At 36.3% G+C, this 16,008-nt stretch overlaps 1 protein-coding gene across 1 annotated transcript in view; it reads left to right on the top strand.

Annotated features, from left to right (window-relative positions):
• LOC123700750 (tight junction protein ZO-1-like) overlaps positions 1 to 16,008 on the top strand; it is a 121,475-nt gene that overhangs the window by 103,774 nt on the left and 1,693 nt on the right. The window contains exons 16-27 of the mRNA XM_045648068.1: positions 2,152 to 2,373; positions 2,962 to 3,109; positions 4,162 to 4,265; positions 5,028 to 5,162; positions 5,755 to 5,867; positions 6,249 to 6,368; positions 6,866 to 6,955; positions 7,809 to 7,926; positions 8,476 to 8,593; positions 9,475 to 9,558; positions 11,394 to 11,469; positions 12,415 to 14,861. Of these exons, the coding sequence (XP_045504024.1) occupies positions 2,152 to 2,373; positions 2,962 to 3,109; positions 4,162 to 4,265; positions 5,028 to 5,162; positions 5,755 to 5,867; positions 6,249 to 6,368; positions 6,866 to 6,955; positions 7,809 to 7,926; positions 8,476 to 8,593; positions 9,475 to 9,558; positions 11,394 to 11,469; positions 12,415 to 14,861 (3,775 nt within the window). The remainder of the gene's footprint in view (positions 1 to 2,151; positions 2,374 to 2,961; positions 3,110 to 4,161; positions 4,266 to 5,027; positions 5,163 to 5,754; positions 5,868 to 6,248; positions 6,369 to 6,865; positions 6,956 to 7,808; positions 7,927 to 8,475; positions 8,594 to 9,474; positions 9,559 to 11,393; positions 11,470 to 12,414; positions 14,862 to 16,008) is intronic.

Raw genomic sequence — 16,008 nt, 5'->3', positions numbered from 1 at the left:
TCATACAGCTTTTAATTATCTTTTGCTGTTTCTTATTTACGATCAGTAAACTTTATTTTATTTTTGATAAAGTTAACTTCTTATAGAATATAAAATCATAATGAATATAAAATAAAATCAATCATACATGCAGCATAATTTATTCTATCATTTCATTTCTTAAGTTTAATATTATATTTTCATGCGGGTGGTTGATGGTTTATTTATTTATTGGTATTTCATTATCATATTTATTTACATAAGCAATACTGTGTACGTTTATGTCTGTCTATTATTTAATATATTTTTTTTCGTTTATACATCAACAGAATGTCTTTACATGAAGATGGTTGCTTAAGAAGGGTGCATTTGGTAAAATGTATGTGCTATAAGATAGTTGTAACTTAGAAGGAAATTGGACGCATTTGTTTTAAGACGAATTCTGAAGGGAATGAATACCAATTTATCTTTGTTATCTAAAAAAGATCACATGTTTCTTCTGCTATTATCTCAATTACTTTATCTTCGTCAAACCACAATATATTGACTTTAACTGTACCCTTATTTTCTCAAAATAAAAACCAAAGATAGATAAAGTGTAATGAAAGGAAAACCATTACCCAGAATTTCCACCAGCATCTATGTCCTCCAAATTTTTTCTATCAATCGTCGCATTATTAACCAATTTATTTCTGTTATCTTTCGGTGTAGCACGTTGAAATGGTGTCGGATATATACTTCCCAATACCTCCCTCACCTTACCCCGCCTTTTACCCAATTTCCTATCCTCTCAAATACTATCCTCAATCTCCACAACCAATCCGTTCACCAAACATCTTTTCACCAGACACTAACACCACTAAATGTCACGAGCTGTATGACGCTAACAGAAATCATGTAGTTCCGTATTATTATTCAGAAACATTAACGCCATGCATGCCCAATAATATGTATAACATGCCTAATACTAACCCTAACTTGAATAGGAATAGACATACAATGAGCTATCCATATGTCGAAAGGCAATACCAAAGATCAAAGAACACAAGATTACAAAACCCTAACATAAGTCCTGAACTGTCTCAAATGTTCAAGAAGAATAACGCATCGCAAACATTCAGGCCATATAGTGTTTTAGAAACTTCGACAAAACTACCGAGCACGAAGATTCAAAGACCAACGTCAGTCCTTCCCGTGTCCGATCAGTTTAGACCGGCCTCAGCGTTTTTCCAAAATGCAGAAAAATCGAATGAGGTCCCAGAGTGGAAGGCACGTTTACAGAAAGAAACACCTAAACCGGTTTTAGAAAGGCCAGTACGACAGATCTGCAGAATACCGAATTGTAAATGTAATCAGAATCCATTTATTTATTCGGGTAGAGTGAGTGAGTCGCGCACCTTACCCACAATTTCTCCAAGATCATTAAGTAAGACGAAGAATTTGTCACTTCCGACGCTTAAATTAGACGAAATAGACAAAGATGACGATAAGATTGAGGTAGAAAGAGACATATCAATAAGTAAACCAATTTCTGAACAACATTTAGGGTACGTGTAAAAGGTGTTGGATACACGTTTGTGGAGTTACCAGTACTAATAAGGCAAATCTGGTTAATTTTGTATATAGTGCTTGTACATAATAACTAAGGGTTTTCTACTCGCTTCTTATTGTGCTTATCATTAACTATATTTTCGCTTCTTATTGTAACCATTCCTAATCATAAATGTAGATATCCCTTTTATCATTTCACCACCTTGTATCTTCCAATAATGCTCTTTTCATTTATTTATAGACATGTGTATATTTTTGTTGCTATTGATTATTTAGTCCCCGATTTTGAGTTTTGAATTATTTTAGTTTGTACTATACCCATAAACACAGTGTTATATACCACGTTTGATTAAAAAAATCAACATTCAAATAAAATAATACATAATACATACAACTAAAATTTAATAAACGAATGTTGCGATAACTTTGCATGTTGATTTTTAGTGTGAACCAATGCATTAATCATTCACAGACGCTAAACGATTTTAGTATCTGTACCTTTTGTACAATCATTCATTTGTCTTGTCTTATCACCCCATTCCATACCCACCCTCGACGCTGAACCACGAAATGGCGGGAACATTGGCTGATCAAAATGGCGGCTGCAAATTGACGTCACAGCGCCCGGAGCCGTTGTCAGACGACTTCTTATTCTCAATGTCGTCGAGCACAGAGAATAGATTGTCGTACGCGTCTAGTCCTGAGAGCGATTTGGAAGTGAGTCCTCCGGCGCCGAGACTCGTGAAGTCTTCTTCAGACCCGTCTATAGCGACCACACAAGATAATATGGACCGGGATGAAGACATTAATCATATGGCAGACGCCGTTCCACCGCCTTATACGGTTGGTACAAACATTTGTCCTTGTTTGCTCTTCATGGAGTATGGATTGAGCATTAGCTTTTTAACTATGAGACAAAAATGTGCTAAACTTGAATATCTATAAGCTGCTACTTATTTAGTTTTCTTCCAGGTTTTTAATATCAGTGTTCAATCCATCCTCCATAATCTATATTAATGCTTCATTCACTGTTATAAACATTTTCATATTTAATTGTTCACATGGTTATGTCAAGTAAATTCATTTGGGAACATCTATCAACATAGGTTTTTACTTTTATTCGAGAGCGACAACGTTTAAGCATTTGTATTAGCTTGTGGTTAGGATATTTTAAAATCGTACTTAATGGTTCATGTATTTAAATAATTCCAATGCTATTAGTGTCCTTTTGACCTAATCTTAAAAATATAAGCGTTGTCGTTCTTAAACTGAGAAAAACTCCACTCTTCTCTTAACCCATTGAGCCCCGAGCGGCCCGATCGGGCCACGACGCAATAGATTTTTTATTGTCTGTGATTCCGGGGGCTGAGTTATTACACATGACTTCTACAAAAACTTATTCCAAACACTAAATTCTACCACACTTTTCAGCAAAGTGGCTATGACAGTAAATACGGGTTCGCATCCAACACCAACGGAACAACGAACGGCAACCACAACTTGCCGCCCGCGAGCGATGTGCCGTACCCGGGCAACCCGATGTCGCAGTCACCGCCACACTCCCCCTTGTATGGGACTGGTAAGTTGAAAAGTTGAAAAAAAAGTTTTAAAATAATACAGTTAAAATTTGGGGAAATTAGTTGTTAGTTCAAAACTGTGTTACAGGCTTTAGAATCCCCTCACAATTTTAGTATATTGGTTGCCGTAGTGTAAGTGCTAGAGATTTTTGTGTTTGGGAGATATAGGATAAAAAAAAATTAATGAAATATGTGATATTTTGGGGAGATCGTAACAAATTTTTCCAGAGTCGACCAAATAAATAAATTAATGAAGAAACTCATTTTGGGGGTAACGTAACAATTTTTCCAAAGTAGACCAGATGATTTTAAATTTACAGTTACACATTTCTGATGTCATGACAAAGTAATTCGAGAAAATGTGAAATTTTGTAGTTATGGGAATTAAAAAATTACTATATTATATTGTTAATTTTATGGTTTTTAATCGTCTCTAATTTTTAAAGTACCTTACTTAGTTACTTATTTTTCTGATAACTATTATGTTACCTAGCCTAGCATCTATAACCAGATCGACGTTGACTTACAGGACATCTTATACAGGGTATCCCACTGTTGGTATACTAAGCTTAAAGGAGGTTATAGTTTTGCATACACTGAGTTCGTAAAAAATACTTATAAAATTCCAGACACATTTTTTTTTCAAATAGATGAATTATAAAAACTCTATGTGTATACCCAAAACAAGCAACCCGCTCAACTTTGCCACCAGCACGTGAGCTATCGTTTAAGATTATGTTATCATAGACAAAATGCTCACATTGGCGAAGCGGTATATGCCGCTGCGCGAAGCTAGAGAAGAAAACATGGATTTTCAGGAAAAATTTAGCAAAAAATTTTTGATGTAATATTGTTGTTTAAGTGTTTTTTACGTGATTAGTGCATGCAAAATTACAAGGCCCTTTGCGCTCAGTATACCAATAGTGGGACACCATGTATATTAAATTCAAATGCAATTATTGTTTATTTTTAACCCAGAAGGCCGTATTAACTATACTTTTTGATCATCAAAGTATTTCTTTACGAAATATACTTATAAAAGTCCCGTGTCTAGTCCCGGAGCTGCCCCCGCGGCAGACGGGCGCGGCGGTGCGGCCGGCGGGCGGCGTGCTGCTCCCCGCGCCGCCCTCGCGCCCGCCGCTCCGACACAACCCCAACGTGAGTACTTTATAAGAGTTTGTTTGTCTGAACGCGCTAATCTTAGAAACTAATGGTCCCATTTGAAAAATTCTTTCCGTGTTTGATAGAGGAACTACTGGTCCGATTTGAAAAATTCTTTCCGTGTTAGATAGAGGAACTACTGGTCCGATTTGAAAAATTCTTTCCGTGTTAGATAGCACATTTATCGAGGAAGGCTATAATATATGGGTGAAAACCGCACGCGCGCCCTTTTCCACACCGTCCATTTATAATATAACTGCAATAACTCAACTAGAGTTTATTGCTAGTTCAAGTTCTGATTTAATTTATAACTTCCATCAGTGATTATAAATTTATAAAGAACTAGCTTTCTTCCCGCAGCATCGCCTGCGCAGTCAAAGTAAAACCCGCATAGTTTCCGTTCCCGTGGGATTTCCGGGATAAAACCTATCCTATGTCCTTTCTCGGGTATCAAAATATCTCTATACCAAATTTCATGCAAATTGGTTCAGTAGTTTAGGCGTGATTGAGTAACAGACAGACAGACAGACAGAGTTACTTTCGCATTTATAATATTAGTATGGATAGAAAAAATTCGATCACGAGGCGGGACTCGAACCCGCTTCCTTTCCATCCCGCCTTGTAATCGAATTTTTTCTATTATTTTTAAATTTATATTTATAAAGCATTTGAAATCCTAAAAACTAAAAAATATCAATTCCAAAATCTGCATGAATTTAAACACCCTGTATTTTAACCTAAAATAATGTCTATTACTAGGGCCGTCCAAGTGCCCAAGAGCGTCTTTTCGGTCCCAAAGACAGCAATGGCGAAGAAACAGCGACCTACACTGCAAGGCCAACTAGTATGGTCATACAGCCTACACAGGGCTCTCTGGACAGGCATAGACAACAGGTAAGAACCCTGTTTCATAAAAAAAATGTGTGCGTGTACTAGTGTACTCACGTAAGAAGTGAAACTTCTTCGAAAATCCTTATTAAAAAAAAATACTATAGTATGCAACTTTACAGAAATACGTCGAATCACGCGTGGTAGGGATAAAAAAAAGATGGCGCGTAACGGAAAAATGTCACGCGTAACGAAAAAATGTTACACTAAATTTTTTTCCAACCCCGATAAAGAAGTTTCACTTCAAAAAAGTACTTAAAATATAATTTTTGATTCTTTGATAGGATCATACGTGTTACTGTCATTACTAGATATCTATTATGGTGTTACTCGATAACCAAACTATAATATACTTGCTTTGCCTCAAAGTATCTTTTTTACTATTACTATTTGTTTGCACATAACCATTTGTTTAAAAGGGTGTTTGTAAACTACATATTAATATATACAAATAGTAATAATTAGCCGACTCGAAGGACCATAACCGAGTACCATTGAAACTTTGTAATACTAAGTCAAAAGTGGGAATAATTAACTTTTAAATAATAGTTCTATTTACATTCCGATAAATAAATGATTTGATTTGATTTGATTCTAGCAAACCTCATACGACGGCACATCATACGACTACAGCGCGAACCAAAACAACAGTATGGGGACTTGTCGACTGCCGCCCAATGCACCTGACGATCTTAAAGTTGCGCCTTCCATGTAAGTTATAATTATTTATCTTTTATTGTTATAAATTATTAGAATTATATTTTTTTCATCTTTCGTTGTGATAACTGAATTTTGTTTATCAAAAAATAATTTTGTTCAAGATATGAGTATTTTAATTTTTGACACTAGAAAATATTGAGCAAAAAATCATGGACTAACTATATTTGAATACTTATAATTTTTTGCAAAAAATTAAAATACAATTTAAATGTTTTTTTTTTTGTGAATAGTTTTTCTACTATAATATAGATAAACAATTCTTGCCTGTAGCTGAGTTATTTTGTACATTTTACGGGTTTTTACACGATCTCATTATTCCAATCAACTATTACCTAATGCCTATAATAAAAATAAAAAAATACTTGAATGTAGCAAAATGGAGCCCCCACCACCACCGAACCCGACCGCAATGGCCACTCAGAGTCCACAAAGGAATTCCAACTCGCACGAACACAACTCCTTAGATTACCGTCCACCTGATAATACTTATAGGTAAATATATATTAATTTAAATTACTTTTAGTACTTAATTGGTTTATAATATTTTTAAGTTTTAGATATGTAAATATAGTAAATTTCATCATGCACATAGAATAATTATCATCTATTATTAACTTATTTAATATTAACAATCACTTCTCTCATTTATCATTAATATAGGTAATTAAAAACGCCGATAAGTCACCTATCTAAAACACTTAAAAATACTGTAAAATATTTTTACAGTTGTTTTATTATTCTTCATTTTAGAATATAACCATAGAGTTAAATGCATCAATAAATATATGTTACAATAAATATTAATAAGGTATTGAAATCAAATTAAGGGACATATTATTATTCTATATTCACTCATAGTAAGCCTCGGCCTGTGACTGCAATAGAAACAAATATTAGCTGATAATGATGTTCATTTTTGAACATTTTCTCTCATAAGTCACATAACAATTTAATCAAATTCCCATACATTAAAACTAAACCAACCACAGTAGGGGTGGGGCGGAGGGCTACCGGCGCACTGCGCACGCGCGCGGGCCCTCGCTGCCCAACGTCGCTACTAACGACCATAACAATTACAGGTATATACCTCATTTTTATGTACTAAAATATGTTATTAAATAAGCTAGATGGTTATTAAATTTAAGGATTATTTTAAGACATTTTTTGCTAATAAAATGCCGCCCTCAATAATTTTGTATTTATGATTTACGGGTTAATTTATAATAATTATAACTCACAAACTAACACAATTTTAAATCATTGTAATATTTCACAGTAACAAGCTTAATTTCAGTTTTAATCCATTGGTACTTGAATTAAAATTAATGCTTATTTCATATAATATTCACCCTCATACATGTATTTTTTTTTCTTATTTTTTTCAGTATTTGTAAAATATATTAAATACGTTACAATTTTAAAATCCCTTATTCGATTCCTCGATTAAGTATTTATTATTATTTATAAAATGTAAGAAAAAAAAAATATTCCATTGCTTTGGGAATTTCCTTTGAATATGCGAATTTGACTCATTGAGATAATATTACTCCGTATGGAGGAGACACCACGAACAAAATCTGTGCGCCATTTGCTCTAACTAACTTTTAAAAATTATTATCTAGTTAGGTACTTACCGATGAAAGTTATTCCTTTGCACTTTTCCGTATTATTTGTATTATTTGTGCAATATCGTAACACACACGAAGGCATATTTGATGCGTTTCACTTTAAAACAAATAAAAAATGAGCGTGCACTTACGCCATATGGCGTATGTCGACCGGAACATAAGTGATGTAGGCGGTGTCGTCTCCATATGTATATCTCAATGATTTGAGTGAGCTAATTATGTAGGTAAATAAGCCCCTATATCGTGTTCGTGTTCGTGCAAGTGCAATGTTATGAATTTAAAGAAATAAATGTAACATTACCAGCGGGCGTAACAACTCAGTGGGCGGGGCGGACTACGCGCGCGCGCCGCCGTACAAGCCGGTGCCGCCGCCCAAACCCAAGCACTACCGCCCGCCCGATGCACATGCCAATAGGAATGGGGTAATTATTTATTTAAATTATTAAATAAATTTAAATAAATTACAATTACAATTAAATTACAATAAATTACAATAATTTAAATAAATAAATTACATTGCAATTATTAAATAATTTAAATAATTTAAATTATTAAATAATTTAAATAAATAAGTAAGTAAATAAATTTTATTTACTGTTTTTTCTGTAACATAGAAATCATTTTTTAACATTCAGAAAAAGGTAGGGCACCAAATTTCATACACATGTTTTTTCGTATATTTTGGAGCTCGTATGTTCAGTGTTTTAGCTAAGTAGTGTATGTTTATAACGATAACTTTGATGTATTTAAATACTTACGGTTGTTAATTATTATTTGTAAAATTGTAAGTATCAATCTGGCTCTTAGTATTGACTTATTGAGTATTTTTATTTCAGAATAACGTCACACGTAATCAACACGTAGTTATCGTAACAGTCGTTTTAACTTTCGAATTTTTAATAATATCAGTAGATACCTACATAATTAGAATAATTATTTTCTTAATAATTAACTAACATTATATCAAACAGACAATAGACCCCGCCATGAGCATGCCCCGTGCCCCGGGCGCCCCCCCACACTACTCGCACACACACTCGCACTCGCAGCCCGCGCACCCGCCGCATCCCGGACATCCTCATCCCGGACATCCTCATCCCGGACATCCCGGTCATCCCGGACATCCTGGACACGCGCATAATTATCAACAGGTATGTTATGTAATATGAATAAAAAACATGTATTATTGTTATTTTTGCACATATAAACTCACATATAAAAGTTCGTGTTTTTTTTAACACAATTTTTTTTATTTTACCCTATAAATAGATTTTATGTATTCGATCTTTTAAGTATGGACTTTTTAATCATGTGCAGTTACTTAATATTTGTCAATTTACTAATTTTCATACCTGTTTAATAGATAGCTTACCGAAAATATCCGCATAATAATGTTTTTTTTTTAATAATTTATAACAACTCATTTACATTAATCTATACATATAATAAATCTGTAGAAGGGTCAATTCTTCACATTGAAAATATTGAAAAAATAAATAGCAGGGGGTGTTACTGGATCGATACCAAACCCAAATATGTGATTAAAAAAATTTTTGTCTGTCTGTCTGTCTGTCTGTCTGTCTGTATGTGAAGGCATCACGTGAAAACTAATGGTTCGATTTCGATGAAACTTTGTATAATTATACCTTATTATCCTGGGCGTAAAATAGGATACTTTTTATCCTGGAAAAATACGTAGAAAAAAAAATTAAATTAATTTTTCAGTTTTATCCATAGACGTTGTTCTGTAGAACCACGAACACACGTATTATTATAGTCCTAGCCGTATTTGGGTCCAATAGATATTTATAAGATGTCATCGTGAGTTACTCAAAATGGAGAAATAAACCATCCACGCGAAGACCGACATCCTCGCGGACGGAGTCGCGGGCGGAAGCTAGTATGAAATAAACAATTACCATGTCTAAGAATATCAGCTAAAATAATATATAAGTTGATGTTATATGTACAGGGTATGTACGGTGGGCAGGCGCACGCGCAGGCGCCCTACCCGCACCGCGCCATCAACCTGCCGCACAACCCCCACCTCATCGGTAGGTAATAATAGTGGTGCGCTAGACGCGTTCAGAATCGGACGTGATTAGTGCTAGCACAGTAAGGAATAACAATTCGCGTCACGCGCGGCTTTGCCGCTGCATGAACTTTTTATAATGAGTTGTAAAACACTCATTGTAAATGAGCTGTTGGCGTTCATTCAAAATGCCATCGATACAATGGACGAGGTTAGCATCATGCAAATCTGCAAAACTAACTTTAAGGAGGAGGAAATTAGCAGTGGCAAGGTGCTACTCTACCAAACGCTGGACAAGATTGCCACGATGCCGTCCCGCCGCAGGAACGGGGGTGAAAAATGCATACAGGATATCATCAGCCTATTGAAGGTGACTGATCCCGATGACGTGCCCGATTTCGTCGCAAAGGAGTTGCATAAACTTCCTCCGGTGGGATTTGACCACGTCGATGTTACGAGGCTCCTTAAGGACATCACATTCCTTAAGGCGAGTCTGGCCGAGGTACACACCAAGTTGGAGGCTTCAGAGAAGACCATCTCCGATTTACGAGTCGAGTTAGCGTCATATCGCGATGCGCATGCAATATGTAGGTCACCCGTGCCGTCATATGTGAATGCACGTCGCGGAGCTCAAAATGCATGCGTCGGCATTTTAACTGCTGATGTTGATGTGTCGCCGACCGCCGATGACCCGAGTGATGCCCCGCGCCCCGCTCCCGTTACCTCTCCCCCGGAGAAGACATCGCATGTCACGTTGCCAGCTGCTCCTCAATGTGACTACGCCGCCGCAGCCTCAAAAATGACTGCGACCCCAAAATCATCAAAAGGAGTAAACGCACCCGTGCGGAAAAGTTTACCTTCAAAAACGAAGGACGTTGACGAGGATGGCTTCACAAAAGTCCAGAAGAAGAAGAAGTTGAATCGTCAGAACAAGTGCGGCACCGCAACGAAAGATCCAAACTTGCGGATGCGCGCAGAGGTGCCGACGACGCCGCTCTATGTGTCTCGTGTGCACTACTGTACCAAGACTGAAGATGTTGTCGAGTACTTGCATGCGAAGACAGGTTTGAGTCTGCGAGTGGAACGTCTGGAGTCTCGCCATAAAGTGAGCTTCAACTCCTTCGTGGTGAGAGTACCGACCGCCAAGCTGAGCGTCTACATGGACGAAGGGTTTTGGCCGCAGGGAGTTGTGTTTCGCCGCTTCCGCGGACGGATACCCGGCCCCCCGGAATCGCGTCACACGCCGTAGGCATAGCGTGTATTAATTTAGTATTTAAGTAGTTTTAAGTTCATATGGGCCGTAGTTTTTAAGTTATATTAAGACCTTTAACTGTAACTACATTTGTTGCCTGAAATAAAGAAATAAATAAAAAAAATAAAAAAAAAATAAATAAAAATAAAAAATAGGTATACACACGAACAAACAGACATGAACATACACGTGCAGACAGATACACATCGATAAATATACTATACAACACTCACATAGACAAAGGCACAAAAACATACACGTACATGTACACACATATGAACACAAACATGTTCTACGCATACGCACGCTCATAAACCCAAACACACACAGACACAATTATTATTTGTAGGTGTCTAAATAAATGTTTTATGTTTTTTTAGTAAAAATTAAAATTGATCCCTTTTGGCAAATAATGAAAGTTTAATTTATAAATATTATTTTTTCTCAAGGGTCAGAACAAAATTTGATTCCAAGACAACAGCATTGTATGTTTTTAAAATCAAGGATATATGATAGGATTAGTGTGTACCCTTAGTTGTATTTTTTATTGAATCACTTAATATTTTGAGCCTTTTATTCGATTCTATAAAACTTTTTCCCATTAGATTTAGCCGGCAGTCGAGAGCAACGGGGATCAGCATTTGAACTCTATAGGAAGCCACAACACATGCACAATCTGAGGTAAAGCGCTTGTGTCGTACACAAATTGTATCAAATACTCCCTTTATAACCTCAAATATTTGCATGTATAGGAGACGTCAAGTAACTAGAACCTTTGAAGGATATATTTTGATTGTTGTTATAGTCGTTACCATAGCAACCAATTTAGCAAGTCTTCGTATAGTGACTATGCTTATTATATTTGAAAAGACGTAGCTAAGGTAGGTAAAGATATAGCAAAATGCTCATAAAAAAGACGAACTTGTGTTTCTTTCATGTCAAATGGCAAATTTTGTGAATACGTTTAACTGCGTCTTTTTACATATACAAAAATTGTTTTACGTTTTATCTATGGGCGCCATGTTGGCTCTAGTTATTTGGCGCCGCCTATAGCCAGTCGAATCTCGAGCCCCTGTACAATTTGCTCTAACATGCAAACACCGATCGCTTCACATACGACTAACACGTTGGGCCACCGTATTAGTATGGTATTGTATGTGGTTATACAAATCTATAAATATTATATATTTGTAACATAATATATCTCTGTCGGGGCGTACCAGATGTATTTGAATAACATGTAATTAGAGTATGTTAGACTTGGTTGACTTTGAACGATTTAGCAGTGCGTGTCTGCATTTTAGTGCAACTTGTTTGACGAAAGCATATTGAATTAATTTGTCACTATTTATCCTGTCTTCGCGCTTTTCTTAAGTTCTATCTCCTACTATTTTAGTCTGAGCAAGTTTATATATCATAGATTGTTTGTTCGCTTATTTATGGCATTTATTTCAATATGCTGTTCATTATCTCAAAAATCATCTCTTAAATTTACCATTACCGTTCAGGACCATTCAGATTTTTCAATGTAAAGTTTGTTCTCAAAATTTTTGAACGTTGAAATGTCTGACACGTCCGTATATCCATCATGAGTAACTAAGTGGGTTTGGTTGTGGGTTTCCGCAGCTCATCCGATGCCATGAACTCCAGTGTGGAGCCGGACGAAACATTCTCGCCAAAAACTAAAAAGAAATTATCCAAAAAGCCGTCGTTCATAAAAAATGCCGTCCTCGATTTATTCCGTTCGAAAACGAAACAGAAAGTGTCTCGACAGAAGTCACTGTGTGAAAGTGACTTGCAGCAGAGACAGATGCCCATGTTGAGACGAGAGAAGTCAGATTTAACCGATGTTTCGATTCACATGAGAAATACACACATTCGAAATCAAATGTTACAACGCAGTAACTCCTCATGTGAAAAACCAGTGTTGAAACCGATACTGAAAAGACAAAGTTCCTTTTGCGATGATAGAAATGGCTCCATTTGTACAGTTAGAGATTACGAAGCTAAACCAGTTGTAAAAAGCTTAAGACGACAAAACTCTATGTGTGACATAGAAACTGAACCTAAAGTTACCCCTTTGTTGCGTAGACAGAATTCTCTCATAGAATATAATAGGAGAGGCATCTACGGACAAACATCAAGCTTTAATATGATAACCAAAATAGATCCGATTTACCAAAGACAACAACAAAATAAACACGAACCGTTTTACCCAACCCAACCGCTACCTCCTGAACCTGTATACCAAAGCAAAGAACACATAGTGTATGATCCTATTCCTAAGCCTAAACGAACTTACTCTTCGCTGTATGACACTTCAAGTGAAAATCCATATGCGACTAGATCTGAAGTTTCTAATCAAAGCTTTGAAAGCCCATATGGAAATCGCGATACAGTAGCCATGCCTTTGATCGATCCCTATGGCACGAGGGCTGAATGTATCCGAGAAAATCCTTACGCGACTCGAAATGAAGTACTTGAAAATCCGTATGGTACTAGGCAGGATATTCCTAGAAAACCTGAACCTCTATGTAATGAATCACCTTACTCTAGCAAAGAGCAAATGTTGCGACAAAGAATGACTAATGAAAGTCCTTACGCAACTAAAGAAGATATGCTCAGGCAGAGATTCTCTGAATCACCGTATAATACCAAGGAAGAAATGTTAAAACAAAGAATGGATAATTCGTATAATTCGAAAGAACCAATATACGGTAAAAGAACATACGAACCGCCGCCTAGCACTTCTTGGTCAGACAGCACTTATGCAATTAGACCAGATAGACGGTTACATACACCTGTAAATTTTCCTGGACGCACGTCTCCCTTGACCAAGTCTATGAGTGAACCTCCGTATGTAAGCAGAACAGAAATGTTGGCAAGAATTCAAACAGAATCGCCATACGCTACTCGTTCTGAAATCAAATCCAGTTGTTCGGAAACTAATTATGGCACACGAAATGACTTATTTGACATTCCACAGCAAGTAAGACCGGCGTCAGCTGAGTGCACTTACGTTTCAAAACAAGAAATACTATCACAAAAAGCTGCTCTACTAGCCAATAAAGAATCTACTTATAACAGTAAGTTAGAAGAGAAATTGGAAATAATAAAGCAGAGAAATTTGGCTAAAAAAGAAAAGATATATCAAACCAGATTAGAGGCTAATGACAGTGATTCAGTAAAAGGAAGAGAACCTATGTATGTGTCAAAAAGAGAACTAAAAGATAGTGTTATATACGAATCAAGTCAGGAAACAAAGGAAGTAATACCTGTGACAGACAAAGACAGTGCAGGTAGTGCTAGAAGTAGTCCGTACGAGTTGAGTGATGCTAATCATTTATCGCGGAGAGAACCGGTGTATCAAACTAAAGTAGAAGCTTTGAATGGTACAAGTGAAAAATTCCAAGAAATTGATTTTTCAAAATTGTACCTGACTGAATCAAAAACGGATGCAGAAAAGGAGAAAACAAAGAATTTGGAGGCAAATGTATTAAAAGGAGAAGCAGTATATGCTCCTCGATTGCATGGAAAAGCGGAACACATTTCTAATGCGCTGAAAATAACATCGTCTCCAATTCCGTATGAATCAACCACTTCAATGGAAACTCAATATGCATCGGAATGTAGCATGAATTTTGAAAATAAACCTCAAAGCACGCCGTATGCGTCCCAAGACTTACAGGAAAGAACGAAACCTAGTAGATCGGTAACATTCTGTGAGAAAATTGTCGAGAAAAGTGCTGAAAACAGCCAAGATACATCCGAAAACACGTCGAATAGTCGAAACGAAACTACTATAGTGAGCAATGATAACACGGTTGTAAAAGTAACAACTGAAACAGCGGAAACAGATGAAAAAACTGAGGTTATAGAGCCCGACGCACCGCACACGACGTGGGGTATATTTGACAGCGAAGGAGGCATGTTAGAGGACAGGCACTGGGGCGTATCGCTGATAATACCCCCGAAAGCGATAGCTCCGGGGATCAAGCAAAAGATCTACTTTACGGTGTCTGACCCGCGATTGAGTCAGCGCGTAGGAGGACCTCCCATCGACATGGATAACGGTAAAGCTTTTGCAAAACGCACGCGTTACCGTAGACCGTAGACTGCACTTACTAATTGGCATTAACGTTTGCGAATGGAATATGCGCGTATGGGGAATTTTGACACAATTACAGCAATGTGAAACTGTTTGCGTAGCGTAGATGCATGTGTGTGGCATGATATATATTATAGCTACGGTTGTTGGCATTGAATAATATAACGCACTTAACTTGTAAAATACATCTTAATGACGTTTGTATAGAGTTCATTATCATTACTAAACAGATCATTAACCCCGATTGAAATTTACGCAGTTTCTACCACACAATACACTCGTACTTAAAGATTGAGGAGAGACGGCGGCGGCCATGCTGCATCCACCAGACTGTCAAATCGTATGTTCAAACATATGTTTGAAATTTGTGCACTGTACATTTGTGTGTGTGGTAGCACCTTTCTAGGTTCATTTATCGTCTCGTTTTGTATTGTTTTTGTCCTATTTAAGCACTTTTCGTACGTGTGTGGTAGCACTATATCATTACTCATAAAATTTCGTTCTATTTTAAGTTCTTATCAAACTCTCTACATTTCATATAAGTATGATAGCACCATGTTATTTTGGTTGATCATCTCATAATGATTTGGTTTTATTTGAATTTGGCACTACTTCGATCATGTATCACCTCATTTTGTATTTATTTCTCAATTATCAATTATCAAGCATACTTCATACATTATTATAGTCGTTTGTGTTACGCTTTGCATGTTGATTAACATTAATGTTGCGATTTGTGTTTGTGTGTTGAGTTTTCCGTTTTTCTTTTGTTCTTTTTAATTTTGACACCCTTCGTTTTATTATTTTTTGCAGTGAAATCTTAAATGCACAGCGAAAGTCAAGCTTACTATTGACTTTGTACATTTTAGTTACCTTTTAACTCGTTGTTAAAAATAATAACCTTATCGAACATTTAATATGTCTGTTATTTTCATTATAATATTTACTATATCTTTCTATTCTCACAAATTTTGATCTGTGCATAAGATTTCACTTATAACATTATCTCATACATACACTAAAGAATAAAAAACAGTATCATAATTAGTATAATGTAGCAGGCTCAAGGCGAAAATAAAGCACCCAATTTAATAAGAATCGTGGAGAGAGGG

Source organism: Colias croceus, chromosome 20 (genome assembly GCF_905220415.1).
Source record: "Colias croceus chromosome 20, ilColCroc2.1".
NCBI lineage: Eukaryota > Metazoa > Arthropoda > Insecta > Lepidoptera > Pieridae > Colias > Colias croceus.
The sequence above is the reverse complement of the archived record's forward strand: the minus strand, read 5'-3'. Positions and strand labels throughout refer to the sequence as shown.